The 17,399-nt window shown below is 44.7% G+C and overlaps 1 protein-coding gene and 1 long non-coding RNA gene across 2 annotated transcripts; one reads left to right on the forward strand and one right to left on the reverse strand.

Moving 5' to 3' along the window:
• The first annotated feature begins 1,480 nt into the window (after positions 1-1,480).
• On the forward strand, positions 1,481-3,314 carry LOC113468860. Its single transcript, XR_003392460.1, has 2 exons — positions 1,481-1,963; positions 2,364-3,314. It is a non-coding gene; the product is annotated as an uncharacterized LOC113468860 (long non-coding RNA).
• Positions 3,315-13,583: 10,269 nt separating this feature from the next.
• On the reverse strand, positions 13,584-15,212 carry LOC108252805 (TBC1 domain family member 16-like). The gene is made up of 3 exons (XM_017445508.2): positions 15,156-15,212; positions 14,461-14,567; positions 13,584-13,719 (listed from the first exon to the last, which is right to left on the reverse strand). The coding sequence occupies exons 1-3, from the start codon at positions 15,168-15,170 to the stop codon at positions 13,584-13,586; spliced, it is 258 nt and encodes an 85-aa protein (XP_017300997.1). The 5' UTR covers positions 15,171-15,212.
• Between the last annotated feature and the right edge of the window lie 2,187 nt (positions 15,213-17,399).

Here is a 17,399-nt window from a genome sequence, read left to right on the forward strand (position 1 = left end):
TATTCTGTTTAATAGGTAATTAGGTATTTCTTTCCACCCTGTAATTAATATTAAATTTATTTACCTATGTAGATTAGACTTTTATTTTTAGACACTGCTGGGTGATAAAGGTTCTTTTCCCTACGCTGACCGATTTCTTAGAAAATGTCTAGACGTGAGATTGCCTTTTCACTTCTCAGTTGATTGTGTTTATTGTGTAGGTACGTTTGAATTTATATCAGTAAAAGTGGCAAATTACGATAAATAATTTTCATTACATAGCATTTTTCTTTTCCGAGTTTCGATTTTTTCCCCACTACTATTTTCCATCTCGAACATTTAACACGATTTCATATTGTTGAGAGTGGCTAATTCCTACCAAATTTACAATAAATTATTTTTTCCTTTTTTTTTCCCCCCAAGTAAAAGCTAACCAATAGATTTAAAACGTCGTGGACATTTTTAATTCGTACTAGATTTACAATCGTTATATCTCCTCTTTTCGATTTTTTTTTATCTTCATTTTCCTCCTAAAATTTGACCGATTTCGGGATAAAAAAAGTCGTGTGATGTTCTCGCGAGACTTTCGTTTTCATCTGCTAAGACCTTACCGCGAGGAGTGTCGTGTGTTATTGATATCAGATTCAGTCGACCCCCCCGAACCTCTTCGAACCCGCCCAGGCCCGGCCTGTCACTATCAATCAGATGCGCTCCGTGCCCCCCTTCCAATCCAGCCTGCCCCAGCCCCTGGTCCCCTCGCCAAATCCGTTCCTGTCCTAACGCGAGGTGAGGGGGTTCGGGAACCCGAACTACCGGCCCGAGTCCAGGCGATGATCCGCGAAGTGAGATCGGGACTAATAGGAAGTGAGAAGCGAAATAATATGTTCGGTGAGGGGTTTCGGGAACCCGAACTACCGGCCCGAGTCCAGCCGATGATCCGCGAAGTGAGATCGGAACTAATCGGGAGTGAGAAGCGAAATTGTTTGTTTTTGCTGCGCTTTTTTTCCTGTCCAGTCTCTCCCTTTCGTTACTTTCCTTATGGAAAAGTAAGTCTGAATGTTTTTTCGTCGCTGCGCTTTTTTTCGTGTCCAGTCCCTTTTTCGTTACTTTCCTTATGGAAAAGTAAGTCTGAATGTTTTTTCGTTCCGATTATTATTTGATCCTAGTGTACAAAGTATACTGTGGGAAGTACATTAGGATAATTAGGAACGTAGGTACTGATTTGGATCCGATGTTCCTTTTTCTCCTACAGTATACTTTGTATACAAACAGTATACTTTGTATACAAACAGTATACTTTGTATACAAAGAGTATATATTGTATACAAAAAGTATACTGTAGGATACTACGGGAAGTATAAGAAAGGGTACGTATTGTATTGATAAATACGACTTTTTTGCTTTCCTTATCCTATAGAAAGGAAAGGAATGTTTTTTTTTTTTTTTTTTTTTTTTTTTTTTTTTTAAATTTTTTTTTTTTGGGTGTTTTTTCGTTCCGATTATTATTTGATCCTAGTAAACAAAGTATACTGTAGGATAGGTACTGTGGGAAGTACAAGACCTCTACTTTAGGAACGTAGGTACTGATTTGGATCCGATGTTCCTTTTTCTCCTACAGTATACTTTGTATACAAACAGTATACTTTGTATACAAAAAGTATACTTTGTATACAAAGTATACTGTAGGATAGGTACTGTGGGAAGTACAAGACCTTTACTTTAGGAACGTAGGTACTGATTTGGATCCGATGTTCCTTTTTCTCCTACAGTATACTTTGTATACAAACAGTATACTTTGTATACAAAGTATACTGTAGGATAGGTAATGTGGGAAGTACAAGACCTCTACTTTAGGAACGTAGGTACTGATATGGATCCGATGTTCCTTTTTCTCCTACAGTATACTTTGTATACAAACAGTATACAAAGTATACTGTAGGATAGGTAATGTGGGAAGTACAAGACCTCTACTTTAGGAACGTAGGTACTGATTTGGAGGGTTCAATTTCCGTCCGGAACGGATTTTATCCTAAACGGATAAGGTTCGTTCTCGGAACGGCTGGCTTTCTCCTATCCTGCCTTCCTTCTCTCTTCGATTCCGGGACGATTAGACCCTAGCAGTTACAGTTCCCTCTATTGAAACTACTGAAAAAAAAGTGTGCCTATCAGTATAAACAAGGTATATTCTATTTTATATTGTTCTTATTCTATTCTATTCTATACTTATTCTATTCTATTCTTCCAGACAACATCACCTACCGAATGCCTGTGGTATTAGTCTGGGTGGGCCAGGGTCAGCCAGTGGAGCTGCCTCTAGTTCTTTTCACATGTTGGACCTATTCTGTTTTATTCTATTCTTATTCTTTTCTATTTTATAAACATAGGTACTGATTTGGATCCGATGTTCCTTTTTCTCCTACAGAATACTTTGTATACAAACAGTATACTTTGTACACAAAGTATACTGTAGGATAGGTACTGTGGGAAGTACAAGACCTCTACTTTAGGAACGTAGGTACTGATTTGAATCCGATGTTCCTTTTTCTCCTACAGTATATTTTGTATACAAACAGTATACTTTGTATACAAACAGTATACTTTGTATACAAACAGTGTAATTTGTATACAAACAGAATACTTTGTATACAAAAAGTATACTTTGTATACAAACAGTATACTTTGTATACAAACAGTATACTTTGTATACAAACAGTATATTTTGTATACAAACAGTATACTTTGTATACAAACAGTATACTTTGTATACAAACAGTATACTTTGTATACAAACAGTATACTTTGTATACAAACAGTATAATTTGTATACAAACAGTATACTTTGTATACAAAAAGTATACATTGTATACAAAGTATACTGTAGGATACTACGGGAAGTATAAGAAAGGGAACGTATTGTATTGATATTTTTTTTTTGCTTTCCTTATACTATAGGAAGGAAAGAAATGTATTTTTTTTTAGCTAAATTTCCATTATTAGGGATAATAATGCCTATTCATTTTTTAATGAGAACTTTCGTTCAAATTCAAACTCGCAATCCCGGAAGGAAGCTAGTAAACTAACTTCCTTTGTGTTCTCGAATCTTTTCGAACTTTCCCGAGCGACGAAAGAACGAAGTGAACTTCGTTTGAGTTAATCAATTTCCGGATTCCCCCCGAGCGGTGTTAGCGAAGCTTGTGCTGAACAGGGCTAAAGACTGGTAGTCTGCTAGAATCTAGTGAGAGAGATAACGCTGTGCTGGTTAGGGTTAATAGTGGATTTCACCAATGACTTAATGGGAGATTTCACTAATGGGAGAATTTTTAATGATCCAAAAAGGAGTTTTTAATAATCCAAAAACGAGTTTTTAATGATACAAAAAAGGAGTTTTTAGTGATTCGAAAAGGAGGAGTTTTTAAAAACTTCTGTTTGGATCATTAAAAACTCCATTTTCGATGATTGAAAATTCTCCCATTAGTGAAATCTCTCATTAAGTCATTGGTGAAATCCACCATGAGTCTTTATGAATTTCTAATTGTTTAATTTTAAATATTATTTTATGCAATACTATTTTTAATTTGTTTCTTTTACTATCTTTCTGTGTTTCCTTTCCCTTATGATTCTGTCCGGAATTTTAAAACCTTGGAGTGATTTTTGTCGTGGTTCTGTGTCAATTCATGGGGGTTTTTGTGACAAAACGATTAAAATGTGAACAAATGTATATTCTGAATTTATGACCTTGGACTACTGTGAGGCCAAAGAGATTTTTTCGTCCTATATCAAAGATTTTTCGTGAGCCTAGTTAGCTTTGAGGGTAGCGCGCCTGTCTTGTAAGCGCTAGGCCGCGGGTTCGATTCCCGCCCGGGGCGGACGTTATCCTAAGCAGATAAGGTTCGTTCTCGGAACAGCTGGCTTTCTCCTATCCTGTCCTCGTTTTCTCCTCGATCTCGGAACGATAAGACCTTGGCAGTTACAGTTTCATCTATCAAACCTCTTTAAAAATTAAAAAAAAAAAATCACTCTGAGGTTTGTTCGTGCTTTCTTAACCTCTTTAGTCTTTAGACCCTTGGATGTTACACGGTATATGCTTATAGATTAACGACTGACTGTTGACTGTACATATTGTATAGCGAATATGGATGTTTTCTGTGGAACTGCTAGGCTTTTTTCAATGTTTAACATCCAAGGGGTTAATGTTGTGCTAAGTTCTAAATCTTATACATACTTTGATTATTGTACAGAAATATATGCATTAACATAGATAGAATGGGAATTCTTTTCCAAATCCAATCAAGGTAGTTCACACACTGGTCGTATTATTGTTTCTTTACAGAGGAGTTTTTTTCTCAAATAATCAGGCTTAGGACTGCTCATATAGGCAGGATAGGCTAATTTTATAATTAAGAGAGAAACAATCATTTATTTATGAACTATCCAACTCCAAGTTGTCCAATGACACCATTCATTATTGGATGATTTCATTCAGTTAGACTTTAATTCCACTACCTACCTCGGTGGTGTAGTGGTCAAGGCGCTCGCCTGGTAAACAGGAGGGCGTGGGTTCAATCCCAGCCGAGGTATGGAATACCTACCTCGGTGGTGTAGTGGTCAAGGCGCTCGCCTGGTAAACAGGAGGGCGTGGGTTCAATCCCAGCCGAGGTATGGAATACCTACCTCGGTGGTGTAGTGGTCAAGGCGCTACCTACCTCGGTGGTGTAGTGGTCAAGGCGCTACCTACCTCGGTGGTGTAGTGGTCAAGGCGCTACCTACCTCGGTGGTGTAGTGGTCAAGGCGCTACCTACCTCGGTGGTGTAGTGGTCAAGGCGCTACCTACCTCGGTGGTGTAGTGGTCAAGGCGCTACCTACCTCGGTGGTGTAGTGGTCAAGGCGCTACCTACCTCGGTGGTGTAGTGGTCAAGGCGCTACCTACCTCGGTGGTGTAGTGGTCAAGGCGCTACCTACCTCGGTGGTGTAGTGGTCAAGGCGCTACCTACCTCGGTGGTGTAGTGGTCAAGGCGCTCGCCTGGTAAACAGGAGGGCGTGGGTTCAATCCCAGCCGAGGTATGGAATACCTACCTCGGTGGTGTAGTGGTCAAGGCGCTACCTACCTCGGTGGTGTAGTGGTCAAGGCGCTACCTACCTCGGTGGTGTAGTGGTCAAGGCGCTACCTACCTCGGTGGTGTAGTGGTCAAGGCGCTACCTACCTCGGTGGTGTAGTGGTCAAGGCGCTACCTACCTCGGTGGTGTAGTGGTCAAGGCGCTACCTACCTCGGTGGTGTAGTGGTCAAGGCGCTACCTACCTCGGTGGTGTAGTGGTCAAGGCGCTACCTACCTCGGTGGTGTAGTGGTCAAGGCGCTACCTACCTCGGTGGTGTAGTGGTCAAGGCGCTACCTACCTCGGTGGTGTAGTGGTCAAGGCGCTCGCCTGGTAAACAGGAGGGCGTGGGTTCAATCCCAGCCGAGGTATGGAATACCTACCTCGGTGGTGTAGTGGTCAAGGCGCTACCTACCTCGGTGGTGTAGTGGTCAAGGCGCTACCTACCTCGGTGGTGTAGTGGTCAAGGCGCTACCTACCTCGGTGGTGTAGTGGTCAAGGCGCTACCTACCTCGGTGGTGTAGTGGTCAAGGCGCTACCTACCTCGGTGGTGTAGTGGTCAAGGCGCTACCTACCTCGGTGGTGTAGTGGTCAAGGCGCTACCTACCTCGGTGGTGTAGTGGTCAAGGCGCTACCTACCTCGGTGGTGTAGTGGTCAAGGCGCTACCTACCTCGGTGGTGTAGTGGTCAAGGCGCTACCTACCTCGGTGGTGTAGTGGTCAAGGCGCTCGCCTGGTAAACAGGAGGGCGTGGGTTCAATCCCAGCCGAGGTATGGAATACCTACCTCGGTGGTGTAGTGGTCAAGGCGCTACCTACCTCGGTGGTGTAGTGGTCAAGGCGCTACCTACCTCGGTGGTGTAGTGGTCAAGGCGCTACCTACCTCGGTGGTGTAGTGGTCAAGGCGCTACCTACCTCGGTGGTGTAGTGGTCAAGGCGCTACCTACCTCGGTGGTGTAGTGGTCAAGGCGCTACCTACCTCGGTGGTGTAGTGGTCAAGGCGCTACCTACCTCGGTGGTGTAGTGGTCAAGGCGCTACCTACCTCGGTGGTGTAGTGGTCAAGGCGCTACCTACCTCGGTGGTGTAGTGGTCAAGGCGCTACCTACCTCGGTGGTGTAGTGGTCAAGGCGCTCGCCTGGTAAACAGGAGGGCGTGGGTTCAATCCCAGCCGAGGTATGGAATACCTACCTCGGTGGTGTAGTGGTCAAGGCGCTACCTACCTCGGTGGTGTAGTGGTCAAGGCGCTACCTACCTCGGTGGTGTAGTGGTCAAGGCGCTACCTACCTCGGTGGTGTAGTGGTCAAGGCGCTACCTACCTCGGTGGTGTAGTGGTCAAGGCGCTACCTACCTCGGTGGTGTAGTGGTCAAGGCGCTACCTACCTCGGTGGTGTAGTGGTCAAGGCGCTACCTACCTCGGTGGTGTAGTGGTCAAGGCGCTACCTACCTCGGTGGTGTAGTGGTCAAGGCGCTACCTACCTCGGTGGTGTAGTGGTCAAGGCGCTACCTACCTCGGTGGTGTAGTGGTCAAGGCGCTCGCCTGGTAAACAGGAGGGCGTGGGTTCAATCCCAGCCGAGGTATGGAATACCTACCTCGGTGGTGTAGTGGTCAAGGCGCTACCTACCTCGGTGGTGTAGTGGTCAAGGCGCTACCTACCTCGGTGGTGTAGTGGTCAAGGCGCTACCTACCTCGGTGGTGTAGTGGTCAAGGCGCTACCTACCTCGGTGGTGTAGTGGTCAAGGCGCTACCTACCTCGGTGGTGTAGTGGTCAAGGCGCTACCTACCTCGGTGGTGTAGTGGTCAAGGCGCTACCTACCTCGGTGGTGTAGTGGTCAAGGCGCTACCTACCTCGGTGGTGTAGTGGTCAAGGCGCTACCTACCTCGGTGGTGTAGTGGTCAAGGCGCTACCTACCTCGGTGGTGTAGTGGTCAAGGCGCTCGCCTGGTAAACAGGAGGGCGTGGGTTCAATCCCAGCCGAGGTATGGAATACCTACCTCGGTGGTGTAGTGGTCAAGGCGCTACCTACCTCGGTGGTGTAGTGGTCAAGGCGCTACCTACCTCGGTGGTGTAGTGGTCAAGGCGCTACCTACCTCGGTGGTGTAGTGGTCAAGGCGCTACCTACCTCGGTGGTGTAGTGGTCAAGGCGCTACCTACCTCGGTGGTGTAGTGGTCAAGGCGCTACCTACCTCGGTGGTGTAGTGGTCAAGGCGCTACCTACCTCGGTGGTGTAGTGGTCAAGGCGCTACCTACCTCGGTGGTGTAGTGGTCAAGGCGCTACCTACCTCGGTGGTGTAGTGGTCAAGGCGCTACCTACCTCGGTGGTGTAGTGGTCAAGGCGCTCGCCTGGTAAACAGGAGGGCGTGGGTTCAATCCCAGCCGAGGTATGGAATACCTACCTCGGTGGTGTAGTGGTCAAGGCGCTACCTACCTCGGTGGTGTAGTGGTCAAGGCGCTACCTACCTCGGTGGTGTAGTGGTCAAGGCGCTACCTACCTCGGTGGTGTAGTGGTCAAGGCGCTACCTACCTCGGTGGTGTAGTGGTCAAGGCGCTACCTACCTCGGTGGTGTAGTGGTCAAGGCGCTACCTACCTCGGTGGTGTAGTGGTCAAGGCGCTACCTACCTCGGTGGTGTAGTGGTCAAGGCGCTACCTACCTCGGTGGTGTAGTGGTCAAGGCGCTACCTACCTCGGTGGTGTAGTGGTCAAGGCGCTACCTACCTCGGTGGTGTAGTGGTCAAGGCGCTCGCCTGGTAAACAGGAGGGCGTGGGTTCAATCCCAGCCGAGGTATGGAATACCTACCTCGGTGGTGTAGTGGTCAAGGCGCTACCTACCTCGGTGGTGTAGTGGTCAAGGCGCTACCTACCTCGGTGGTGTAGTGGTCAAGGCGCTACCTACCTCGGTGGTGTAGTGGTCAAGGCGCTACCTACCTCGGTGGTGTAGTGGTCAAGGCGCTACCTACCTCGGTGGTGTAGTGGTCAAGGCGCTACCTACCTCGGTGGTGTAGTGGTCAAGGCGCTACCTACCTCGGTGGTGTAGTGGTCAAGGCGCTACCTACCTCGGTGGTGTAGTGGTCAAGGCGCTACCTACCTCGGTGGTGTAGTGGTCAAGGCGCTACCTACCTCGGTGGTGTAGTGGTCAAGGCGCTCGCCTGGTAAACAGGAGGGCGTGGGTTCAATCCCAGCCGAGGTATGGAATACCTACCTCGGTGGTGTAGTGGTCAAGGCGCTACCTACCTCGGTGGTGTAGTGGTCAAGGCGCTACCTACCTCGGTGGTGTAGTGGTCAAGGCGCTACCTACCTCGGTGGTGTAGTGGTCAAGGCGCTACCTACCTCGGTGGTGTAGTGGTCAAGGCGCTACCTACCTCGGTGGTGTAGTGGTCAAGGCGCTACCTACCTCGGTGGTGTAGTGGTCAAGGCGCTACCTACCTCGGTGGTGTAGTGGTCAAGGCGCTACCTACCTCGGTGGTGTAGTGGTCAAGGCGCTACCTACCTCGGTGGTGTAGTGGTCAAGGCGCTACCTACCTCGGTGGTGTAGTGGTCAAGGCGCTCGCCTGGTAAACAGGAGGGCGTGGGTTCAATCCCAGCCGAGGTATGGAATACCTACCTCGGTGGTGTAGTGGTCAAGGCGCTACCTACCTCGGTGGTGTAGTGGTCAAGGCGCTACCTACCTCGGTGGTGTAGTGGTCAAGGCGCTACCTACCTCGGTGGTGTAGTGGTCAAGGCGCTACCTACCTCGGTGGTGTAGTGGTCAAGGCGCTACCTACCTCGGTGGTGTAGTGGTCAAGGCGCTACCTACCTCGGTGGTGTAGTGGTCAAGGCGCTACCTACCTCGGTGGTGTAGTGGTCAAGGCGCTACCTACCTCGGTGGTGTAGTGGTCAAGGCGCTACCTACCTCGGTGGTGTAGTGGTCAAGGCGCTACCTACCTCGGTGGTGTAGTGGTCAAGGCGCTCGCCTGGTAAACAGGAGGGCGTGGGTTCAATCCCAGCCGAGGTATGGAATACCTACCTCGGTGGTGTAGTGGTCAAGGCGCTACCTACCTCGGTGGTGTAGTGGTCAAGGCGCTACCTACCTCGGTGGTGTAGTGGTCAAGGCGCTACCTACCTCGGTGGTGTAGTGGTCAAGGCGCTACCTACCTCGGTGGTGTAGTGGTCAAGGCGCTACCTACCTCGGTGGTGTAGTGGTCAAGGCGCTACCTACCTCGGTGGTGTAGTGGTCAAGGCGCTACCTACCTCGGTGGTGTAGTGGTCAAGGCGCTACCTACCTCGGTGGTGTAGTGGTCAAGGCGCTACCTACCTCGGTGGTGTAGTGGTCAAGGCGCTACCTACCTCGGTGGTGTAGTGGTCAAGGCGCTCGCCTGGTAAACAGGAGGGCGTGGGTTCAATCCCAGCCGAGGTATGGAATACCTACCTCGGTGGTGTAGTGGTCAAGGCGCTACCTACCTCGGTGGTGTAGTGGTCAAGGCGCTACCTACCTCGGTGGTGTAGTGGTCAAGGCGCTACCTACCTCGGTGGTGTAGTGGTCAAGGCGCTACCTACCTCGGTGGTGTAGTGGTCAAGGCGCTACCTACCTCGGTGGTGTAGTGGTCAAGGCGCTACCTACCTCGGTGGTGTAGTGGTCAAGGCGCTACCTACCTCGGTGGTGTAGTGGTCAAGGCGCTACCTACCTCGGTGGTGTAGTGGTCAAGGCGCTACCTACCTCGGTGGTGTAGTGGTCAAGGCGCTACCTACCTCGGTGGTGTAGTGGTCAAGGCGCTCGCCTGGTAAACAGGAGGGCGTGGGTTCAATCCCAGCCGAGGTATGGAATACCTACCTCGGTGGTGTAGTGGTCAAGGCGCTACCTACCTCGGTGGTGTAGTGGTCAAGGCGCTACCTACCTCGGTGGTGTAGTGGTCAAGGCGCTACCTACCTCGGTGGTGTAGTGGTCAAGGCGCTACCTACCTCGGTGGTGTAGTGGTCAAGGCGCTACCTACCTCGGTGGTGTAGTGGTCAAGGCGCTACCTACCTCGGTGGTGTAGTGGTCAAGGCGCTACCTACCTCGGTGGTGTAGTGGTCAAGGCGCTACCTACCTCGGTGGTGTAGTGGTCAAGGCGCTACCTACCTCGGTGGTGTAGTGGTCAAGGCGCTACCTACCTCGGTGGTGTAGTGGTCAAGGCGCTCGCCTGGTAAACAGGAGGGCGTGGGTTCAATCCCAGCCGAGGTATGGAATACCTACCTCGGTGGTGTACTTGTAATATTGAAATGAATTATACATTTAATTTTACTATTAAAATAGAAATATATTTATATTATTTTCCTACGTCAACTTGGTTGTGATTTCATTTATTCTTTTTCTTTGGTAGTTATTATTGGTTCGTTCAACTTTAGTACTCGGACAAACCGTACAAGAGTGAAAATAAAACAATCAAGAATATATTTCCTTTAATTTATTATTATTGTATGGGAAAATAAATGTAAATGCAGTTTCTTTGTGTTATTATATCACAACTTTGGTGCTCACTGCAGCATTGTAGGATTTTCCCAATATCTCAATACGTTCAACTTTAGTACTCGGACAAACCGTACAAGATTGAACATAAAACAATGAAGAATATATTTCCTTTAATTTATTATTATTGTATGGGAAAATAAATGTAAATGCAGTTTTTTTGTGTTATTATATCACAACTTTGGTGCTCACTGCAGCATTGTAGGATTTTCCCAATATCTCAATAATCCTAACATCCAATGTTTACCTAGTACCTACCATGCTGGCACCAGTTGCTATGCGCATTTATATGTCATAGCTACTCATTTTCCTCACGAGGCTGAGTGGGCCCCGCAACATCCAGTCACGGAATCAATCATTTGGATGATACACATTTCTTGACCCCACTGGGAATCGAACCCGGGTCTCCCGCGTGCAAGGCGCGTGCAGTGACCACTACGCCATGGGAGCTGACACGTATGGAAAATGAAACTCAAGTAAATTGGGAAATGGGAAAATAAAACTCAAGTAAATTTTGGCAAAAATAAAGCATTCCCTTTTCCTTTATATTTTAATTTTTAAATCGAATAAAATTTGGCAACGATAAAATAAAAAAAAAAATCAATCGAATGATGAGTAAAGTAAAGTAGAATTCAAATTTGTGACGTGCTGATAAATAATTGGTAACAAAACAAAATGACTGAAATCAAATGGTGCCTCGCTAGTCATGATCATGGAAAAGCATCAATGCACTAGTTCTCCATGGATCATTGAAGTTAAGCAACGTTGCACATGGTTGATATCCGGATGGGTGACGCTAAAAACGATAGCAGTTTGAGCTGATAAATAATTGGTAACAAAACAAAATGACTGAAATCAAATGGTGCCTCGCTAAACATGATCATGGAAAAGCATCAATACACTAGTTCTCCATGGATCATTGAAGTTAAGCAACGTTGCACATGGTTGATATCCGGATGGGTGACGCTAAAAACGATAGCAGTTTGACGTTAAAGCTTTTTTTTAAAGAGGTTTGACAGAGGGAACTGTAACTGCTATGGTCTTATCGTACCGAAATCGAAGAGAGAAGGAAGACAGGATAGGAAGTATAAGAAAGGGAACGTATTGTATTGATAAATACGACTTTTTTTGCTTTCCTTATCCTATAGGAAGGAAAGAAATGATTTTTTTTTTTAACTATGTATATTTCTATTATTAGGGATAATAATGCTACCTATTAATTTTTTTTAATAAGAACTTTCGTTCAAATTCAAACTCTTGCAATCCCGGAAGGAAGCTAGTAAACTAACTTCCTTTGTGTTCTCGAATCTTTTCGAATTTTCCCGAGCGACGAAAGAACGAAGTGAACTTCGTTTGAGTTAATCAGTTTCCGGATTCCCCCCGAGCGGTGTTAGCGAAGCTTGTGCTGAACAGGGCTAAAGACTGGTAGTCTGCTAGAATCTAGTGAGAGAGATAACGCTGTGCTGGTTAGGGTTAATAGTGGATTTCACCAATGACTTAATGGGAGATTTCACTAATGGGAGAATTTTTAATGATCCAAAAAGGAGTTTTTAATAATCCAAAAACGAGTTTTTAATGATACAAAAAAGGAGTTTTTAGTGATTCGAAAAGGAGGAGTTTTTAAAAACTTCTGTTTGGATCATTAAAAACTCCATTTTCGATGATTGAAAATTCTCCCATTAGTGAAATCTCTCATTAAGTCATTGGTGAAATCCACCATGAGTCTTTATGAATTTCTAATTGTTTAATTTTAAATATTATTTTATGCAATACTATTTTTAATTTGTTTCTTTTACTATCTTTCTGTGTCCCCATTAGTGAAATCTCTGTCTCTCATTAAGTCATTGGTGAAATCCACCATAAGTCTTTATGAATTTCTAATTGTTTAATTTTAAATATTATTTTATGCAATACTATTTTTAATTTGTTTCTTTTACTATCTTTCTGTGTTTCCTTTCCCTTATGATTCTGTCCGGAATTTTAAAACCTTGGAGTGATTTTTGTCGTGGTTCTGTGTCAATTCATGGGGGTTTTTGTGACAAAACGATTAAAATGTGAACAAATGTATATTCTGAATTTATGACCTTGGACTACTGTGAGGCCAAAGGGATTTTTTCGTCCTATATCAAAGATTTTTCGTGAGCCTAGTTAGCTAGGAGGGTAGCCCGCCTGTCTTGTAAGCGCTAGGCCGCGGGTTCGATTCCCGCCCGGGGCGGACGTTATCCTAAGCAGATAAGGTTCGTTCTCGGAACAGCTGGCTTTCTCCTATCCTGTCCTCGTTTTCTCCTCGATCTCGGAACGATAAGACCTTGGCAGTTACAGTTTCATCTATCAAACCTCTTTAAAAATTAAAAAAAAAAAATCACTCTGAGGTTTGTTCGTGCTTTCTTAACCTCTTTAGTCTTTAGACCCTTGGATGTTACACGGTATATGCTTATAGATTAACGACTGACTGTTGACTGTACATATTGTATAGCGAATATGGATGTTATTAATAATAAATGTATGTACTTCTTTTAATTTAAATTTTTTTTGAGATATAGCCATTGTATAAAAATGAGTTTCTCCCACGTTAATATCTAGATTCGTATAAGCTTAGTCCAACTTTTAGGGCTGTTTGCCCGTTTATCTAAGCCTTAGAGTGGGCTTGTTGTATACTTATTAAGTTCGAACTTTCTAGAAGTTTAATACTCGCATTGTCTCGATTTTTTTTCTCTAATCGTCTCGTCTTCCTCTCTACTATTCAGGTTGATCCCTGGAGTTGTCCAGCGGCTATTCCGGCAGCAGCCGACCCCTGGGCCCCTGTCAGCGCTCCGGCCCCCTCCCGACCAGCCGACCCCTGGGCCCCGGTGCCCTCTGTGTCCCCCACACCCCCTATAAAAACTCCATTTTCGATGATTGAAAATTCCCCCATTAGTGAAATCTCTGTCTCTCATTAAGTCATTGTTGAAATCCACCATAAGTCTTTATGAATTTCTAATTGTTTAATTTTAAATATTATTTTATGCAATACTATTTTTAATTTGTTTCTTTTAGACCACATCATTCCCATACACGGATACAATGGCCAGACATACAAACAGGTGGAAGTATTCAGTGGCATAGCTTGACCAGCAGGACTCCCAGATGCTGAGGGCCGCCTCCGTTTGGAATTCACGCTTGAAACACCTGAGGGAGAATAGAAAGACTAAATACCTACCATTGAAGATGCCGTAACTGGCGAAACGTCGCGTCGCGCGTCGTTTGGTAAAAAAAAAAATAAATCCTTCTTCTTCGCCATTTCCCGTGCACTGACGGCGTCGGCGTTTTTCGTCAGCCTCTCAATCAGGCCTCACTAGGGTGATTTCTTTGGGCTGACATTTGGTTTGGCTACAAATTTTACGAGTGGATGCCCTTCGCACTCAACCTTTGCTATAGGTATATATATGCTATATGCTACTGTTTTAAACACATTTATTGCCATATTTTTTACCTATTTTAAGCAAGGAGAATTCAGGCTGGTACAAATACTCCCTGTTTAACGTCCCCCAGCCAGTCACTTTTTAATATTGATCCTAGGTAAATATTGATCCTAGGTCAGACGGTCTGAGGGTGCGTGACGGGCATTAGCTTAATGAATGACTTACAGCAGTATCCACCTATGACAGAACAGTAACTCCATTGCGTCCACATGCTTGGTGAGATGTTCATAGGTATATATATGCTATATGCTACTGTTTTAAACACATTTATTGCCATATTTTTTACCTATTTTAAGCAAGGAGAATTCAGGCTGGTACATATACTCCCTGTTTAACGTCCCCCAGCCAGTCACTTTTTAATATTGATCCTAGGTAAATATTGAACCTAGGTCAGATGGTTTGAGGGTGCGTGACGGGCATTAGTTCATTAGCTTAATGAATGACTTACAGCAGTATCCACCTATGACAGAACAGTAACTCCATTGCGTCCACATGCTTGGTGAGATGTTCATAGAACTTGGGCTCCATGATTCTGATCAACTCTCTGAAGTAATTCTGAAATGGAGTTTGGTAAATAAAAAATGGAGTTTAAGAAAGCAAATAAATAATCAAAATAGAGCGTATTTATTTTACTCTAGTCATTGACGATCGTTCCAACAATCCAAATGGAATGATGGCGCGACGTTGTTGTTGCTGCGCGTCGTCAATTGGGAAACCGTACGCGATTCTTTTGGAGTGTTGAGACTCGAATGACTCAATGGATTAAAAAGCTTATACTGCTCAAAGAATAGGACTAAAGAGTCCCTTTAACCCAACAGTAAACTCTAGGTACTAATATTATTAAGGTTAAATTCTCAAACAATATGTTGATGATAAAATCACATACCGCGAACCGTGGTTGGGATTGAGACCACGCCTGATTTTTCTTTTTTTTTTTTTCAATTAGTGTTTCACCGGCGGCAGCGCGGAGTTTTTATTTCATAGCAATTAAACAACTGCTACATTAGACTCCCGTGGTCTGTGTCGTAGCATGCCCAGGTGGTAATCATGTCGATGTCGTAGCATGATTATCAGGTGAACATCTTTACCACTACACCACCGAGGAAGGAATCGAACCCACAATCTCCAGTCTGTCGGACTCACCAGGTTCTGCTCCATATCGCTATCGGTGGGCGTACACACAAACAAACCTCGCCGTACCCGGGACGGTCTCGAACTAAACAGATAAGGTTCGTTCTTGGAACGGCCGGGTTTCTCCTATCCTGTGCTCCATCCCTCTCCGATTTAGGGATGATAAGACTTTCGTTGTTACAGTTCCGTCTATCAAACCTCTTTAAGCCAGCCTAGTTAGCTTAGTTGGTAGTGCGTCTGCCTTGTAAGCGCTAGGCCGTCCGATTATTATTTGATCCTAGTATACAAAGTATACTGTAGGAAGTACAAGACCTCTACTTTAGGAACGTAGGTACTGATTTGGATCCGATGTTCCTTTTTCTCCTACAGTATACTTTGTATACAACCCGTATACTTTGTATACAAACAGTGTAATTTGTATACAAACAGTATACTTTGTATACAAAAAGTATACATTGTATACAAAGTATACTGTAGGATACTACGGGAAGTATAAGAAAAAAAAGTCACCTGAACAGATGTTAATATCAAAAAAGTCACCTGAACAGTTGTCAATATCAAAAAAATCACCTGAACAGTTGTCAATTCCAAAAAAGTCACCTGAACAGTTGTCAATATCAAAAAAGTCACCTGAACAGTTGTCAATATCTCCCAAGCTAGGGCTCTTCGACAGAGAGAACTGTAACTGTTAAGGTCTTATCATCCCGAAATCGAAGAGAGAAGGAAGGCAAGATAGGAGAGAAAGCCAGCCGTTCCGAGAACGAACCTTATCCTAAGTTCGGCCCAGGTAGTAATCGACCCCAAGACTTAGCGCTTATAAGACAGGCTCTGCCTTCCAAGCTAACAAGGCTGTCCGGAGGTTCCTTGAGGCAGCCGTTCCTAGAACCAACATCTCACCTTCCTGAGAATGAGTTTAGCGTCCATATAATTGGCCAGAGAGCTAAAGTGCAGGAGCATCTCATCAGTGCGTGGACCAGGTAGTAATCGACCCCAAGACTTAGCGCTTATAAGACAGGCGCTCTGGCTTCCAAGCTATAACAAGGCTGTCCGGAGGTTCCTTGAGGCAGCCGTTCCGAGAACCAACATCTCACCTTCCTGAGAATGAGTTTAGCGTCCATATAATTGGCCAGAGAGCTAAAGTGCAGGAGCATCTCATCAGTGCGCTCGGTTTAAGTTTCTCTCGGGTTGTTTAATCTAATTGTCAGCATAGGACTGAAAAGTTCCTTTAAAAATAGCTTGAAATGTTGAAATCTAAATCCAAGTGTTGAAGTTCGTAAACTTCGAATGTAGCCATTAATGAGATCTCGTCCATAAAGTATGTATGTATTAGCAACCTCCGTGGTCGAGTGGGTATTACACTAGGTACCTACACCGGAAGACACCATTTACTTCAGAGTCGAAGAAACTTCGACGTGTTGTTTCGGTCATCTTGGAAAAAAAACCAATACATACAACAAAAGTCGAGTTGATACTCTAAATTTGAAACTTCGTTTTTTCAATGAAAATTAAATGAAGATTGAAGAAGAAAATAACAATATTCCTGTGAAAATAAAATAATCCTGTGAAACCATTTCCTTTCTGTTTCATTGAAATGAAGACGCTGGGTTTTATTTATTCGCCCTGGGATAGTTGGGTAAGGCCCGGTGTTACCCCTCCTGTATTTGCCATTATTTTCATGCTTCATTCCGACTATTTATAACGAACTGTGTTGATATAACCCCATTATTTATAACGAACTGTGTTGATGCATTCCTACGCTCAACATCCAAGGGGTTAATGTTGTGCTAAATTCAAAGTTCTAAATCTTATACATACTTTGATTATTGTACAGAAATATATGCATTAACATAGATAGAATGGGAATTCTTTTCCAAATCCAATTATTCCTACCATTATGTTGAATTGTGTCGATAGGTTTGTTCTGTGTTGCTGTATCTCCTGTATTATTTAATTTGTCGGCCCTTTACTTGTGTTGTTCCCTAATTGTACCTATTTGATGTCAGCAGTTTTGTTTCAAGTAGGCAGTAATAAAGCATTTCTTCATGCTTTGTTCCTCGTAGTTTAACATTCCTACTATTATGTTGAACTGTGTCGATAGGTTTATTCTGTGTTGCTGTATCTCCTGTATTATTTAATTTGTCGGCCCTTTACTTGTGTTGTCCCCTAATTGTACCTATTTGATGTCAGCAGTTTTGTTTCAAGTAGGCAGTAATAAAGCATTTCTTCATGCTTTGTTCCTCGTAGTTTAACTGACTA

This window comes from Diaphorina citri, unplaced genomic scaffold (assembly GCF_000475195.1).
Source record: "Diaphorina citri unplaced genomic scaffold, Diaci psyllid genome assembly version 1.1 scaffold875, whole genome shotgun sequence".
In the NCBI taxonomy this organism is placed as follows: Eukaryota; Metazoa; Arthropoda; class Insecta; order Hemiptera; family Psyllidae; genus Diaphorina; species Diaphorina citri.

Coding starts and splice junctions, on each gene's coding strand:
- LOC108252805 (XM_017445508.2), bottom strand. Junction 13,720..14,460: donor TGTCATAGGTGGATACTGCT/GTAAGTCATTCA, acceptor ATTCTCCCTCAG/GTGTTTCAAGCGTGAATTCC.